This window comes from Hyla sarda, chromosome 10, assembly GCF_029499605.1.
Source record: "Hyla sarda isolate aHylSar1 chromosome 10, aHylSar1.hap1, whole genome shotgun sequence".
Lineage (NCBI taxonomy): Eukaryota > Metazoa > Chordata > Amphibia > Anura > Hylidae > Hyla > Hyla sarda.
Genome location: NC_079198.1, coordinates 3009834 through 3025343, shown reverse-complemented (window position 1 = coordinate 3025343; position 15510 = coordinate 3009834). Strand labels below are relative to the sequence as shown.

The window sequence follows — 15510 nt, the reverse complement described above, 5'->3', positions numbered from 1 at the left end:
TGCCCCCTGCTGTTGTGCATTGTTGCTTATACAGTAGTGAGCGGAAGAGAGATCTTCCTCAATTACCACCCTAACACCAGTCTACAATGCTTTACTAGATTTCTGCTAGGTGTATAATGTGAATGCAGCCCTAGATGTGGCTGGAGGATAATGCTTAATGTACATCTATGGCTGTTTGAAGGGGTTGTCTAACCTGGGAAGGCATATCTATCTGTTTAAGCGCATAAGGAAGGTTCATTGCTGCTGTATCCCTCTAACAGACCAGGCCCAACAATGGTGCTTCCAGCTGTTGCAAAACTACAACTCCCAGCATTTCTGGGTAGGCTTTGAATTTGCAACAGCTGGAGCCACACTGGTTGGAAAACTCTGGCTTATTCATTCATGGAAAGCTGGTTGAGGTTTCAAGAATCCATAAGTAGTTCTCCGTCCCTAGACGTCTTATCCCCTATCCAAAGGATAGGGGATACGATGTCTGATTGTGGGGGTCCCGCCGCTGGGACCCCTGCGATCTCTGTGCAGTACCCGACATTCATTTAAAATGCTTGGAGTGGGCAGCGGGTGTTGTAAAGTCACTGTCACGCCCCTCGCGACGTCACGCCCCCTCAATGCAAGCCTATGGGAGGAGGCGTGGCGAATGATGTCATGAGGGGTGTGGCAGTGACGTCACGACCCTCGCCACCTACTCCAAGCGTTCGGCACAAAATGTTTTGAACGCTGGGGCAGTGGAGTACCCCTTTAAGGAATGACAAGCGGTTTGGTAATAAGGCCTTTTGTTTCCAGTCCAGGTTATTAGTTTGGCCCAAGTCAGCACAGGTGCTGAAGACAGCTGGTCACTGGGCTTTAAGAAAAGATTAACTCAGTCTGCAGGATATATGGGTATGCTGGGAGTTATATTTTGGAGGAACCCTATTTGAAAAACACTGCATTAGAATATCCAGCATGTAATACTATATTTCCCCTGCAGGGGGCGGTGATCTCTGCACCTGACCCTGGGGCTATCAGGGATTTAGATTCTGTATCTTCTAATCAGGTTAATTAATTGCTTTTTTTGTAGGACAGGCAGGGAGGGGTTAAGGGGGTAGTTTGTTTAGTTCGCTGTGAATACAATTTTCACCTGTACGTCTGTCCTCTTGGTGTAATAGATGATGAAATGCGAGGAGCGCAGAGAGTGTCAGTAATACATTCTCACTTAGGTTGTACTTCATGCTTAGATTTCAAAGCACCTCGGAGATACAGAGAATCCATCAGTGCAGTTTTATGATCGGCCTGTAATGGAGCCGCCGACTCCTCCGGAGCTGGAGGGGGATTGAGAAGGGGGAATACACTACGTGCAACCTCTGCTGCGTCTCAGGAGTGCAGAGCCAGTGTGGGAAGACACATTCAGCCATTGTGGGGAACTACAAGTCCCAGACCGCTGCGGGGGCTGTTTCTATGTTTTTTGTAATCAGATATAAACATATAAATTTAAACTGATAATGTAAAAAGGATTAAAACATTGATTATTCATTCTTAGTTACCTATAGAATTAAGTCTTCTCATTGTGTGTACATTGTCACCTACCCTGTACTGATCCTGAGTTATATCCTGTATTATACTCCAGAGCTGTACTCACTATTCTGCTGGTGAGGTCACTGTGTACATACATAACATTACTTATCCTGTACTGATCCCGAGTTATATCCTGTATTATACCCCAGAACTGTACTCACTATTCTGCTGGTGAGATCACTGTGTACATACATTACATTACTTATCCTGTACTGATCCTGAGTTATATCCTGTATTATACTCCAGAGCTGTACTCACTATTCTGCTGGTGAGATCACTGTGTACATACATTACATTACTTATCCTGTACTGATCCTGAGTTATATCCTGTATTGCACTCCAGGGCTCTATTTACCATTCATAGTTGTCAGAGCAGAAATCTCCCAGCACCCCTTGTTCATTGTCTGCACAGATGTTCTTGGGTGATTTTCCTTGTGGTCTTTACACTGATATAGGAAGCCAACAGCATTAGGTAGTAGTGGCCGCCTTCATACTTCTCCTCTGCTCAGGATAGAGATGACAAGTGACAGTGATAAAGGCCATCAGACTGACCTAGAGCAGAAGTTACGTTATGAGGGAGAGATGGAAAATCAAGCAAGTGACATTCATGGAGGAGAGAGGTTGGTTAGTAAGGAAAGACAGGAGATCAATGGAGAAGACTACAGAGACATGACGTTGTCTGTAAGGAAAAGGGAAATCTAGGATGAGCTTGGATTCTAATCTAGATAAATTTTTGCTTATGAAGGAAAACTAGAAGACTGATGTAGAGGTGGATAAAGTCATGAGAAGTCTTCAAGAGAAGAGCGATGTAGAAGAAAAGTGATAATCCTGGAGAAGGTAGACTGATCTAGAACTGGGTGTCTAATAGAAGAGAGATGATGGAGGTGACCATGGATATGGCGTGTGAGAAGTGAACGACACGAAGGGATGGGGAAAGGGACCTAAAAATAGATGACAGTCACAGAGGAGAGATGGGACTGTGCTCTTAAAGACAAGTGATTGATATGGAAAAGAGATAAGAACTGTGATTAAGTGATTGAAACTGCTCCAGAAGACAGATAATGATCGAGAAGAGGATCTGTGAGCATATTGGCGGACATATGAGGGACATGATGGTGGACATATGAGGGCTGAGATCTAGAGGACATGATGGTGGACATATGAGGGCTGAGATCTAGAGGATATAATGGTGGACATATGAAGACTGAGATCTAGAAGGCATTGTGATGGACATATGAGGGCTGTGAACTAGAGGACATGATGGTGGACATGTGTGGACTGATCTAGAGGACACGATGGATATGAGGATGTAATCTTGAGGGCAAAATGGTGGACATATGACTGATCTTGAGGACACTGGTGGCCTAATTAGAACTGATCTAAAGGACATGATGGTTGACTGACGAGGGCTGTGATTTAGAGGACATGATGGTAGACTGATCGGGGCTGTGATCTAGGGGACATGATGGTTGACATATGAGCGCTGTGATCTAGAAGACACGATGGTGGACTGATGAGGGGAGTGATCTAGAAGAAAACAATGGTGGACATGCGAGGACTGATCTAGAGGACATGATGGTGGACATGTGAGGGCTGTGATCTGGAGGACACAATGGTGGACATATGACTGGTCTTGAGGATATAATGTTAGACGTGTGAGGACTGTGATCTGGAGGACATGATGGTGGAAATATGACTAATCTAGAGGACATGATGGTGGACATATGACTGTGATCTAGAGGACATGATGGTGGACATGTGAGGACTGTGATCTAGTGGACATATGACTGGTCTTGAGGATATGATGGTAGACGTGTGAGGACTGTGATCTGGAGAACATGATGGTGGATATATGACTGGTCTTGAGGATATGATGGTAGACGTGAGGACTGTGATCTGGAGGACACGATGGTGGATATGTGAGGACTGTGATCTAGTGGACACAATGGTGGATATATGACTGGTCTTGAGGATATGATGGTAGACGTGTGAGGACTGTGATCTAGAGGACACAATGGTGGATATATGACTGGTCTTGAGGATATGATGGTAGACGTGTGAGGACTGTGATCTAGAGGACACAATGGTGGATATATGACTGGTCTTGAGGATATGATGGTAGACGTGTGAGGACTGTGATCTAGAGGACACAATGGTGGATATATGACTGGTCTTGAGGATATGATGGTAGACGTGTGAGGACTGTGATCTAGAGGACATGATGGTGGACATGTGAGGACTGTGATCTGGAGGACACGATGGTGGATATGTGAGAACTGTGATCTAGTGGACATATGGCTGGTCTTGAGGATATGATGGTAGACGTGTGAGGACTGTGATCTAGAGGACACGATGGATATATGAGGGCTGTGATCTAGAGGACCAAAGACTTTTAACATTGTGCTGGATTCTGTATCTCTGGCTCCATTCTTGATCTCCTTACGGTCTTGTCTCTGATCAGGATGTCACCTCCTCCTCCATTTAGTTATCTCTGCTTCGATGACTCTGTAGTGACCACTCCACCTGCACTATATATACCCATGACTGGCAGAGGGGGTGGCAGTACTTGGGGTGGTGGACCTTAGTGCCTGCACTGTTATCAGGCAGATGATGGGTGCATGATGTAGTGTGATCAGCACCTGCATCTGAAGAACCTGGCAGAAGACAATGTAATGGATCAGGGATCCTCTTTTAATGAAGCCATGCATTATTGGTATGCAGGTAAGTAGCTAAGCCATTTTATACTGGATAACCCATTTGAGCACAGTGCTCTCAAGCTGTTGCAAAACGACATCTATCATGCCCTGATATGCTTTTGCTGTTACGACATGATGGGAGTTGTAGCTTTGCAAATGATTAGCAAACACCATTAGCATTTCACCAGTTGCAGTTATCTCTTCTTCTCCAATATATTTCAATGATCCACCTCTAGGGGGAGCTCATTGCATTCATTTATACAATGAACACCGTGTGCAGTCTGCTCCTGAGCTTCCCTAGTGGTGGGGGCAAGAAAGATCTTTGATGAATAGATTGTGAAGGGAATTTAGCATTGCTTCCTGTTAGGGTGGGTTCACACTACGTTTTCTCCCATACGGGAGCGCATACGGCGGGGGGGAGCTAAAACCTCGCGCTCCCGTATGCCTTCGTATGCGCTCCCGTGTGTCATTCATTTCAATGAGCCGGCCGGAGTGAAACGTTCGGTCGGCTCATTTTTGCGCCGTATGCGCTTTTACGACCGGACCTCAAACCGTGGTTGACCACAGTTTTAGGTCTGGGGAAAAGCGCATACGGCGCAAAAATGAGCCGACCGGACCAAACGTTTCACTCCGGCCGGCTCATTGAAATGAATGACACACGGGAGTGCATACGAAGGCATACGGGAGCGCAAGGTTTTAGCTCCCCCCTGCCGTATGCGCTCCCGTATGGGAGAAAACGTAGTGTGAACCCAGCCTTAGCTGATCAGCAAACAATTGTTGCAAAACACTAGCTGCTTCAAAAATTGTGATATTTAGTGAACTAGATAAGTTAAATGATCTTTAGTGAGGCGTACATGTGGAAGTTAGGTTTTTAATTTTCCAAATTGTTTCCGTCCTCACCAAAGGTCACAGTAAATTGGTTTTATATCAGTGTTTTCCAACCAAGATGCCTTCAGCTGTTGCGAAACTACAACTCCTTGCATGCCCGGACAGCCTTTGACTGTCCGGGCATGCTGGGAGTTGTAGCTTTGCAACAGCTCAAGGCACCCTAGTTTGGATACATCAGTTTACTATTAATATCAGTGTCTTTAACCAGGGTGCTTCCAGCTTTTGCAAAACTACAACTCCCAGCATGCCTGGACAGCCAAGGGTTGTATGCAGTCTATATCATTCAGTTGTGCACAATGTTTCGCTAAATATAAACTATTGGCTGTCTGGACTTGCTGAAAGTTGTAATTTTGCAACAGCTGGAGGCACCCTGGTTGGGAAATGCTTATATTAAGTTGTAGTATGGAGTTGTAGTTTTGCAACAGCTGGAGGCACCCTTGTTGGAGACACTGATATTGATAGTACATCAGTGTTTCCCAACTAGGATGCCTCCAGCATGCCGGGACAGCAAATGGTGTATGTTTAGTGAAACATTGTGCACAACTCAATGATATAGACCAGTGTTTCCCAACCAGGGTTCCTCCAGATGTTGCAAAGCTACAACTCCCAGCATGCCTGGACAGCCTTTGGCTCTCCAGGCATACTGGGAGTTGTAGTTTTGCAACACCTGGAGGCACCTTGGTTGGGAAACACTGATGTAGACTGTATACAGCCTTTGGCTGTCTGGCATGCTGGGAATTGTAGTTTTGCAACAGCTGGAGGCACCCTGGTTGGGAAACACTGATGTAGACTGTATACAGCCTTTGGCTGTCTGGCATGCTGGGAGTTGTAGTTTTGCAACAGCTGGAGCTACCCAGGTTGGCAAACACTTGTCTATGGATTGATAAGCTCTGATGGAGGAGCTGGTCGGGGAGTGAAGAGCTCTCACTTCACAGGCTTATGATTCGCCATCACAGAGGATCTTAGCACTAAGACCCGGTGTGATCCAAACTTTTATTTAACCCTTATATATCACTCTGAGAGGGTATACAGAACGGGGCCTGCTCCACCCACACAAGGAAAGATACGGACCATTTACATTTAGGATAATCCTGCACTTTCCTCCGAAATTGTTTAATTACCGAGCAGCTGATCCGCCTCCAACATGGTTACATGGAGGACATCTGGAAAACGACGTCATTCCCATCAGATTTCAGGCAAATAATAACCCCAAATATAACACGCAGCTCTTCATAGATGACCAGGTGGAGATGTGTTGTGAGCGGCCCGACGGGTTTCTTCTGTTCACTACGGTAAACTCCTAATCGATTATATCCCAGCCCTCACAGAAAATACAGGGTTCGCTTATTTTTGTAAAACCATTTTTATTTATTTTTTTACTCTTTTTGATAAGACTGCGGATACAGATTAGTGCTGTATGTACTGATTGATCCATTCACTCTGCGCTCGATTAGTAGAGCCTGCTTAATCTACTGATTAGATCATAGAGCGGATCATAGAGCTCACGTTATAGAGCAGATTGATATATGGTTTAGGGCAATGTTTCCCAATCAGGGGCCCGGCCAACCAGCATATTGAAAAACTCCCAGCATGCCTGGACAGCCAACATATTGCACAACTACAACTCCCAGCATGCCCTGATAGCTAACATTGCAAAACTACAGCTCCCAGCATGCCCTGACAGCCAACATATTGCAAAACTTCAACTCCCAACATGCCCAGGCAGCCAACATATTGCAAAACTACAACTCCCAGCATGACTGGACAGCCAACACATTGCAAATTGCAGGAGATCCACGGTTTGGAGACCACTGCATGTCTCCTGAGCTGTGCTTCCCAACCAGGGTGTCTCCAACTGTTGCAAAACTACAATTCCCAGCATGACCGGACAGCCAACGACTGTCCGGGCATGCTGGGAGTTGTAGTTTTGCAAAAGCTGGAGGAACCCCAGCTGGGAAACCCTGATCTAGTGACTGTGCTTTGCCAGAGATTTCCACTTGTTTCCCAACTACAACTGCCAGCATCCTCCCAGACATGATTGGAGTTATGGTTTGGAGTCACAGTGTGGTTATTGCAGTCTATTAAACACACAATTGCGCGCTGCTGTGAAGACCTCGCGCCCCGTACAGCTCCTCCTGGATTGTTATACAGAAATCTTATGAACACAGAGGACAATATACAATGGCTGTCATCCATGATCCCAGCCCTTGAGATACAATGTATCCGTTATGCTGCTCCATTGTAGCAGGAGGTATTGTGGAGTGACATTATACAGATCTAGGCCAGTTTTCTATATACCCTCCTATATTCTGTGACCTTTTCTATGAGAATGCCGCTGTATCCGAGAAGACCATTCATCACTGCAGGTTCGGATGGGCACCTCCAGACGGCTTGGCAGTAATGGGCATTAGGCCGGCTCCCGGATTAAAAGGCTACGGTGAATGATTGGCAGAGCTGCGTGGCTTTAAAACCCGGCATCTGAATAAATCATAGTAACACAACGGAGAGATGCCACAGAGCAGGCATCGGGCACAGCCCTGGCACTACCCGCAACTGGCACACTACCTGCAACGTGCTTCGGTCTGCAGTTAACTCCTGCCTAGCAGCATGCGCCGAGAGACGTTGTTGGGACTTTATGTCGCGCTGGAAGGAGTTAAAAGTGTTAACACTTTGCTTGCTGGAGTAGTGCAGTTGGCATCTGGTGGCGCTGTCAGAGACGGGGGGGGGGGGGGGGGCTCAGATTGATGACACTGCAGTATGAGTGAAGATCACGGCTGTTTATTTACATCACTAATCCAATAAGTGACAGTGATATGGGTGACTTTTGTCAGGCTGCCTCCCCCACAAAGGGTTAAATGGGCAACTTCATCTGGAGTCTGCCCAGATGTATGCAGAGAGAGGGATTGCAGCAGAATCAGGGGGGTACAGCTGTCACCTCCCGGCCCACTTGTTTTTCTTCACTTTCTCCCAGCAACAAATCGGCTTAAAAAAGAAGGAAAGCGGCAAAATCCATGAGGAGATTAGAGGGAAATCAGGACAATGACTGGAGGGAGAAGAGGGCTGGCGATGGAGCAACATGGAGGATGGGGGAGAAAGAGAGGACATAATATAGTTGGGCCGGCGATGGAGCAGCATGGAGGATGGGGGAGAAAGAGAGGACATAATATAGTGGGGCTGGTGATGGAGCAACATGGAGGATGGGGGAGAAAGAGAGGACATAAAATAGTGGGGCTGGCGATGGAGCAACATGGAGGATGGGGGAGAAAGAGAGGACATAACATAGTGGAGCAGCATGGAGGATGGGGGAGAAAGAGAGGACATAACATAGTGGGGCTGGCGATGGAGCAGCATGGAGGATGGGGGAGAAAGAGAAGACATAATATAGTGGGGCTGGTGATGGAGCAACATGGAGGATGGGGAGAAAGAGAAGACATAAAGTGAGGTCAGCGATGGAGCAACATGGAGGATGGGGGAGAAAGAGAGGACATAATATAGTGGGGACGGCAACATGGAGGATGGGGGAGAAAGAGAGGACATAATATAGTGGGGATGGCGATGGAGCAACATGGAGGATGGGGGAGAAAGAGAGGACATAACATAGTGGAGCAGCATGGAGGATGGGGGAGAAAGAGAGGACATAACATAGTGGGGCCGGCGATGGAGCAGCATGGAGGATGGGGGAGAAAGAGAAGACATAATATAGTGAGGTCAGCGATGGAGCAGCATGGAGGATGGGGGAGAAAGAGAAGACATAATATAGTGGGGCTGGTGATGGAGCAACATGGAGGATGGGGAGAAAGAGAAGACATAATAAAGTGAGGTCAGCGATGGAGCAACATGGAGGATGGGGGAGAAAGAGAAGACATAATATAGTGGGGACGGCAACATGGAGGATGGGGGAGAAAGAGAGGACATAATATAGTGGGGATGGCGATGGAGCAACATGGAGGATGGGGGAGAAAGAGAGGACATAACATAGTGGAGCAACATGGCGGATGGGGGAGAAAGAGAGGACATAACATAGTGGGGCCAGCGATGGAGCAGCATGGAGGATGGGGGAGAAAGAGAGGACATAACATGGTGGGGCCGACGATGGAGCAACATGAAGGATGGGCGAGAAAGAGAGGATATAACATGGTGGGGCCGGTGATGGAGCAACATGGAGGATGGGGGAGAAAGAGAGGACATAACATAGTGGAACAACATGGAGGATGGGGGAGAAAGAGAGGACATAACATAGTGGGGCCAGAGATGGAGCAACATGAAGGATGGGCGCGAAAGAGAGGATATAACATGGTGGGGCCGGTGATGGAGCAACATGGAGGATGGGGGAGAAAGAGAGGATATAACATGGTGGGGCCGGCGATGAAGCAACATGGAGTATGGAGCAGAGAGGACATAACGTAGTGGGGCCGACGATGAAGCAACATGGAGTATGGAGGAGAGAGGACATAACATAGTGGGGCGGTGGTGATGGAGCAACATGAAGGATGGGCGAGAAAGAGAGGACTTGACATAGGAGATAGGAGGCCGCTATGTACAACATAGTCAGTGAGAGGGTCTGAGTGATGGGGAGTGAGCACTCAGGACCACAGGAGAAGAGCTCAGTGATGGAGACAGGGGAGTGAGCACTTAATAAATGGGTCTGAATGACAGTGACAGGAGAGAGAGAGAGAAGGGAACACTCCGCAAGAAGGCAGAGGATGAGATGGAACTGGGCACTCTATATAAGGTAGAGGGTGAGATGGAAGTGGGCACTACGTTAACAGAGGGTGAGATGGAAGTGGGTACTCCGTTAACAGGTAGAGGGGTAAGATGAAAGTGGGCACTCCGTTAACAGGTAGAGGGTGAGAAGGAAGTGGGCACTCCGTTAACAGGCAGAGGGTGAGATGGAAGTGGGCACTCCGTTAACAGGTAGAGGGGTAAGATGAAAGTGGGCACTCCGTTAACAGGTAGAGGGTGAGAAGGAAGTGGGCACTCCGTTAACAGGCAGAGGGTGAGAAGGAAGTGGGCACTCCGTTAACAGATAGAGGGTGAGATGGAAGTGGGCACTCCGTTAACAGGTAGAGGGTGAGAAGGAAGTGGGCACTCCGTTAACAGGTAGAGGGGGAGATGGAAGTGGGCACTACGTTAACAGATAGAGGGTGAGATGGAAGTGGGCACTACGTTAACAGAGGGTGAGATGGAAGTGGGTACTCCGTTAACAGGTAGAGGGGTAAGATGAAAGTGGGCACTCCGTTAACAGGTAGAGGGTGAGAAGGAAGTGGGCACTCCGTTAACAGGCAGAGGGTGAGATGGAAGTGGGCACTCCGTTAACAGGTAGAGGGGTAAGATGAAAGTGGGCACTCCGTTAACAGGTAGAGGGTGAGAAGGAAGTGGGCACTCCGTTAACAGGCAGAGGGTGAGAAGGAAGTGGGCACTCCGTTAACAGATAGAGGGTGAGATGGAAGTGGGCACTCCGTTAACAGGTAGAGGGTGAGAAGGAAGTGGGCACTCCGTTAACAGGTAGAGGGGGAGATGGAAGTGGGCACTACGTTAACAGATAGAGGGTGAGATGGAAGTGGGCACTACGTTAACAGAGGGTGAGATGGAAGTGGGTACTCCGTTAACAGGTAGAGGGGTAAGATGAAAGTGGGCACTCCGTTAACAGGTAGAGGGTGAGAAGGAAGTGGGCACTCCGTTAACAGGCAGAGGGTGAGAAGGAAGTGGGCACTCCGTTAACAGGTAGAGGGTGAGAAGGAAGTGGGCACTCCGTTAACAGGTAGAGGGGGAGATGGAAGTGGGCACTCCGTTAACAGATAGAGGGTGAGATGGAAGTGGGCACTACGTTAACAGATAGAGGGTGAGATGGAAGTGGGCACTACGTTAACAGATAGGGGGTGAGATGGAAGTGGGCACTACGTTAACAGATAGAGGGTGAGATGGAAGTGGGTACTCCGTTAACAGGTAGAGGGGTAAGATGAAAGTGGGCACTCCGTTAACAGGTAGAGGGTGAGAAGGAAGTGGGCACTCCGTTAACAGATAGAGGGTGAGATGGAAGTGGGCACTCCGTTAACAGGTAGAGGGGTGAGATGGAAGTGGGCACTCCGTTAACAGGTAGAGGGTGAGAAGGAAGTGGGCACTCCGTTAACAGGTAGAGGGGGAGATGAAAGTGGGCACTCCGTTAACAGGTAGAGGGGGAGATGAAAGTGGGCACTCCGTTAACAGGCAATGGGTGAGAAGGAAGTGGGCACTCCGTTAACAGGCAGAGGGTGAGATGGAAGTGGGCACTCCGTTAACAGGCAGAGGGTGAGATGGAAGTGGGCACTCCGTTAACAGGCAGAGGGTGAGATGGAAGTGGGCACTCCGTTAACAGGCAGAGGGTGAGATGGAAGTGGGCACTCCGTTAACAGGCAGAGGGTGAGATGGAAGTGGGCACTCCGTTAACAGGCAGAGGGGGAGATGAAAGTGGGCACTCCGTTAACAGGTAGAGGGGGAGATGAAAGTGGGCACTCCGTTAACAGGCAATGGGTGAGAAGGAAGTGGGCACTCCGTTAACAGGCAGAGGGTGAGATGGAAGTGGGCACTCCGTTAACAGGCAGAGGGTGAGATGGAAGTGGGCACTCCGTTAACAGGTAGAGGGTGAGAAGGAAGTGGGCACTCCGTTAACAGATAGAGGGTGAGATGGAAGTGGGCACTCCGTTAACAGGTAGAGGGTGAGAAGGAAGTGGGCACTCCGTTAACAGATAGAAGGTGAGATGGAAGTGGGCACTCCGTTAACAGGCAGAGGGTGAGAAGGAAGTGGGCACTCCGTTAACAGGCAGAGGGTGAGAAGGAAGTGGGCACTCCGTTAACAGATAGAAGGTGAGATGGAAGTGGGCACTCCGTTAACAGGCAGAGGGTGAGAAGGAAGTGGGCACTCCGTTAACAGGCAGAGGGTGAGAAGGAAGTGGGCACTCCGTTAACAGGCAGAGGGTGAGAAGGAAGTGGGCACTCCGTTAACAGGCAGAGGGTGAGAAGGAAGTGGGCACTCCGTTAACAGGTAGAGGGTGAGATGGAAGTGGGCACTCCGTTAACAGGTAGAGGGTGAGATGGAAGTGGGCACTCCAGGAGGCAGGAGCGGAGGATGTAGGGCAGTGGGCACTCCATGAGGCGGCAGAGGGGCTGGGTGAAGGAGACAGGGGAGTGTGCACTCCAGGAGACGGGGCTGGTTGGGAGGGGATGGAGGAGGAGGCAGTCGGTGATCGGCTGGAGGAGCAGTAGTTTCCAGGCTGTGGCTGCTGCAGGCGGTGAGGACGGAGCCGCCGAGCTCGGGCTCATCCATCCGGGCGCCGCCGCTCTTCTCACCCGTCGGGCGGGGGTCTTGCAGGGAATGTGCCCGCAGTATCGCAGGGCTCCGGGGATGCCCGGTTTGCACTCAGGCGTGTGAAGCAGATGGAGGTACCGGGGTCGGCATGGGAGTGATGAGCTGCCCCGGGCTCAGCGCCCTGCTGCTGCCCCTCTTACACCTGGCACTGGGTAAGTGACCCCCGCACAGGGGCGCTATAGGCGGCAGCAGGAATCCACTCCTGGACTAGCATTCTGCCCTTGTGTTACTTGTAGGAGCTGTTAATAGTGATTCCTATAGATGTCTGTGTGCCCCGATATGTGTCTGTGAACCTGTAGCTTTATGTGGGTGACCCCTACATGCCCGGACCTCTGTGTATATCTATGTGCACCCCTAAATGCCTGTGTGCACCCCTAAATGCCTGTGTGCACCCCTAAATGCCTGTGTGCACCCCTAAATGCCTGTGTGCACCCCTAAATGCCTGTGTGCACCCCTAAATGCCTGTGTGCACCCCTGTATGCCTGTGTGCACCCCTGTATGCCTGTGTGCACCCCTACATGCCTGTGTGCACCCCAGTATGTCTGTGTGAACCCCTACATGCATGTGCACCCCAACATGCATGATCCTCTGTATATGTCTATGAGCACCCATATAGGTCTGCGTATCTGCACCCCCATATCCCTGTCCTATATATATCTGTGCATATGCACCCCCATATCCCTGAGATAGAGAGATATATATATATATATATATATATATATGTACCCCTCTATACCTGTTCAATATATAATATGTGTGTGTGTATCTGCACCCCTACCTCCCTGTCATATATATATTTTGGTGTATCTGCACCCCTACCTCCCCGTCCTCCTCTCTGTATAAGCCCCATGTCTCCTGATCCTCTGGAGATGGATGGAGAGGAAGGATATTTTGGCTTCGTCTTCATTCCTTCACTCTTAATCCCCAGTTCTTCTTCTTGCTGTCTTCCCTCTCTGGATCAGTGTCTGCATTAGATCCTCGTCTCTATCTTCAGGGATCAGCTCTGTATTCTTCCAGTATAATATGGAGTATGTGCTCTCTATAAGGCTCTACCCCATGTATAGTACATGCACAGAGTTACCCTGGATATACAGAGCCGCTGGACTGATGTGTATGGAGATATACTGGCAGCTGGGGAACAGTCCCTGTATTACAAGTCTTCCCTGTATATATACCCTGTACTGGAAGTCTGCCCTGTATATACCCTGTATTACAAGTCTGCCCTGTATATATACCCTGTACTGGAAGTCTGCCCTGTATATACCCTGTATTACAAGTCTGCCCTGTATATATACCCTGTACTGGAAGTCTGCCCTGTATATATACCCTGTATTACAAGTCTGCCCTGTATATATACCCTGTACTGGAAGTCTGCCCTGTATATATACCCTGTACTAGAAGTCTGCCCTGTATATACCCCCTATATTAGAAGTCTGCCCTGTATATACCTTGTACTAGAAGTCTGCCCTGTATATATACCCTGTACTAGAAGTCTGCCCTGTATATACCCTATATTAGAAGTATGCCCTGTATATATACCCTGTACTAGAAGTCTGCCGTATATATACCCTGTACTAGAAGTCTGCCCTGTATATATACCCTGTACTAGAAGTCTGCCCTATATATACCTTGTACTAGAAGTCTGCCCTATATATACCTTGTACTAGAAGTCTGCCCTGTATATACCTTGTACTAGAAGTCTGCCCTGTATATACCTTGTACTAGAAGTCTGCCCTGTATATACCTTGTACTAGAAGTCTGCCCTGTATATACCTTGTACTAGAAGTCTGCCCTGTATATATACCCTGTACTAGAAGTCTGCCCTGTATATATACCTTGTACTAGAAGTCTGCCCTGTATATATACCCTGTACTAGAAGTCTGCCCTGTATATATACCCTGTACTAGAAGTCTGCCCTGTATATACCCTGTACTAGAAGTCTGCCCTGTATATATACCCCCTATATTAGAAGTCTGCCCTGTATATATACCCCCTATATTAGAAGTCTGCCCTGTATATACCCTGTACTAGAAGTCTGCCCTGTATATACCCTGTACTAGAAGTCTGCCCTGTATATACCCTGTACTAGAAGTCTGCCCTGTATATACCCTGTACTAGAAGTCTGCCCTGTATATATATACCCTGTACTAGAAGTCTGCCCTGTATATATATCCCCTGTACTAGAAGTCTGCCCTGTATATATACCCCCTGTACTAGAAGTCTGCCCTGTATATATACCCCCTATATTAGAAGTCTGCCCTGTATATATACCCCCTATATTAGAAGTCTGCCCTGTATATATACCCCCTATATTAGAAGTCTGCCCTGTATATACCCTGTACTAGAAGTCTGCCCTGTATATACCCTGTACTAGAAGTCTGCCCTGTATATACCCTGTACTAGAAGTCTGCCCTGTATATACCCTGTACTAGAAGTCTGCCCTGTATATATACCCCCTGTACTAGAAGTCTGCCCTGTATATATACCCCCTGTACTAGAAGTCTGCCCTGTATATATACCCCCTATATTAGAAGTCTGCCCTGTATATACCCTGTACTAGAAGTCTGCCCTGTATATACCCTGTACTAGAAGTCTGCCCTGTATATACCATGTACTAGAAGTCTGCCCTGTATATACCCTGTACTAGAAGTCTGCCCTGTATATACCCTGTACTAGAAGTCTGCCCTGTATATACCTTGTACTAGAAGTCTGCCCTGTATATACACCCTGTATGGGACGTGTTCTGTTATTCCCAGTATATACACCCTGTAGGGACATGTTCTGTTATTCCCAGTATATACACCCTGTATGGGACGTGTTCTGTTATTCCCAGTATATACACCCTGTATGGGACGTGTTCTGTTATTCCCAGTATATACACCCTGTAGGGACATGTTCTGTTATTCCCAGTATATACACCCTGTATGGGACGTGTTCTGTTATTCCCAGTATATACACCCTGTATGGGACAAGCTCTGTTATTCCCAGTATATACACCCTGTAGCTCCTCTTATATACGCTTGCCTTCCCGCA

The 15510-nt window shown here is 48.2% G+C and overlaps 1 protein-coding gene across 6 annotated transcripts in view; it reads left to right on the top strand.

Moving 5' to 3' along the window:
- The window catches only part of IGSF21 (immunoglobin superfamily member 21), a 443107-nt gene that overhangs the window by 18135 nt on the left and 409462 nt on the right, over positions 1–15510 (top strand). The window contains exon 1 of one of the 6 annotated variants that reach the window (XM_056544293.1): positions 12337–12629. The exons of 3 other annotated variants lie outside the window; for them this stretch is intronic. In XM_056544293.1, the coding sequence (XP_056400268.1) occupies positions 12566–12629 (64 nt within the window). In that variant the 5' untranslated portion in view covers positions 12337–12565. Of the gene's footprint in view, positions 1–12336; positions 12630–15510 lie in introns of those variants that run through there. 2 more of the 6 variants (XM_056544291.1, XM_056544292.1) reach the window with 2 other exon arrangements.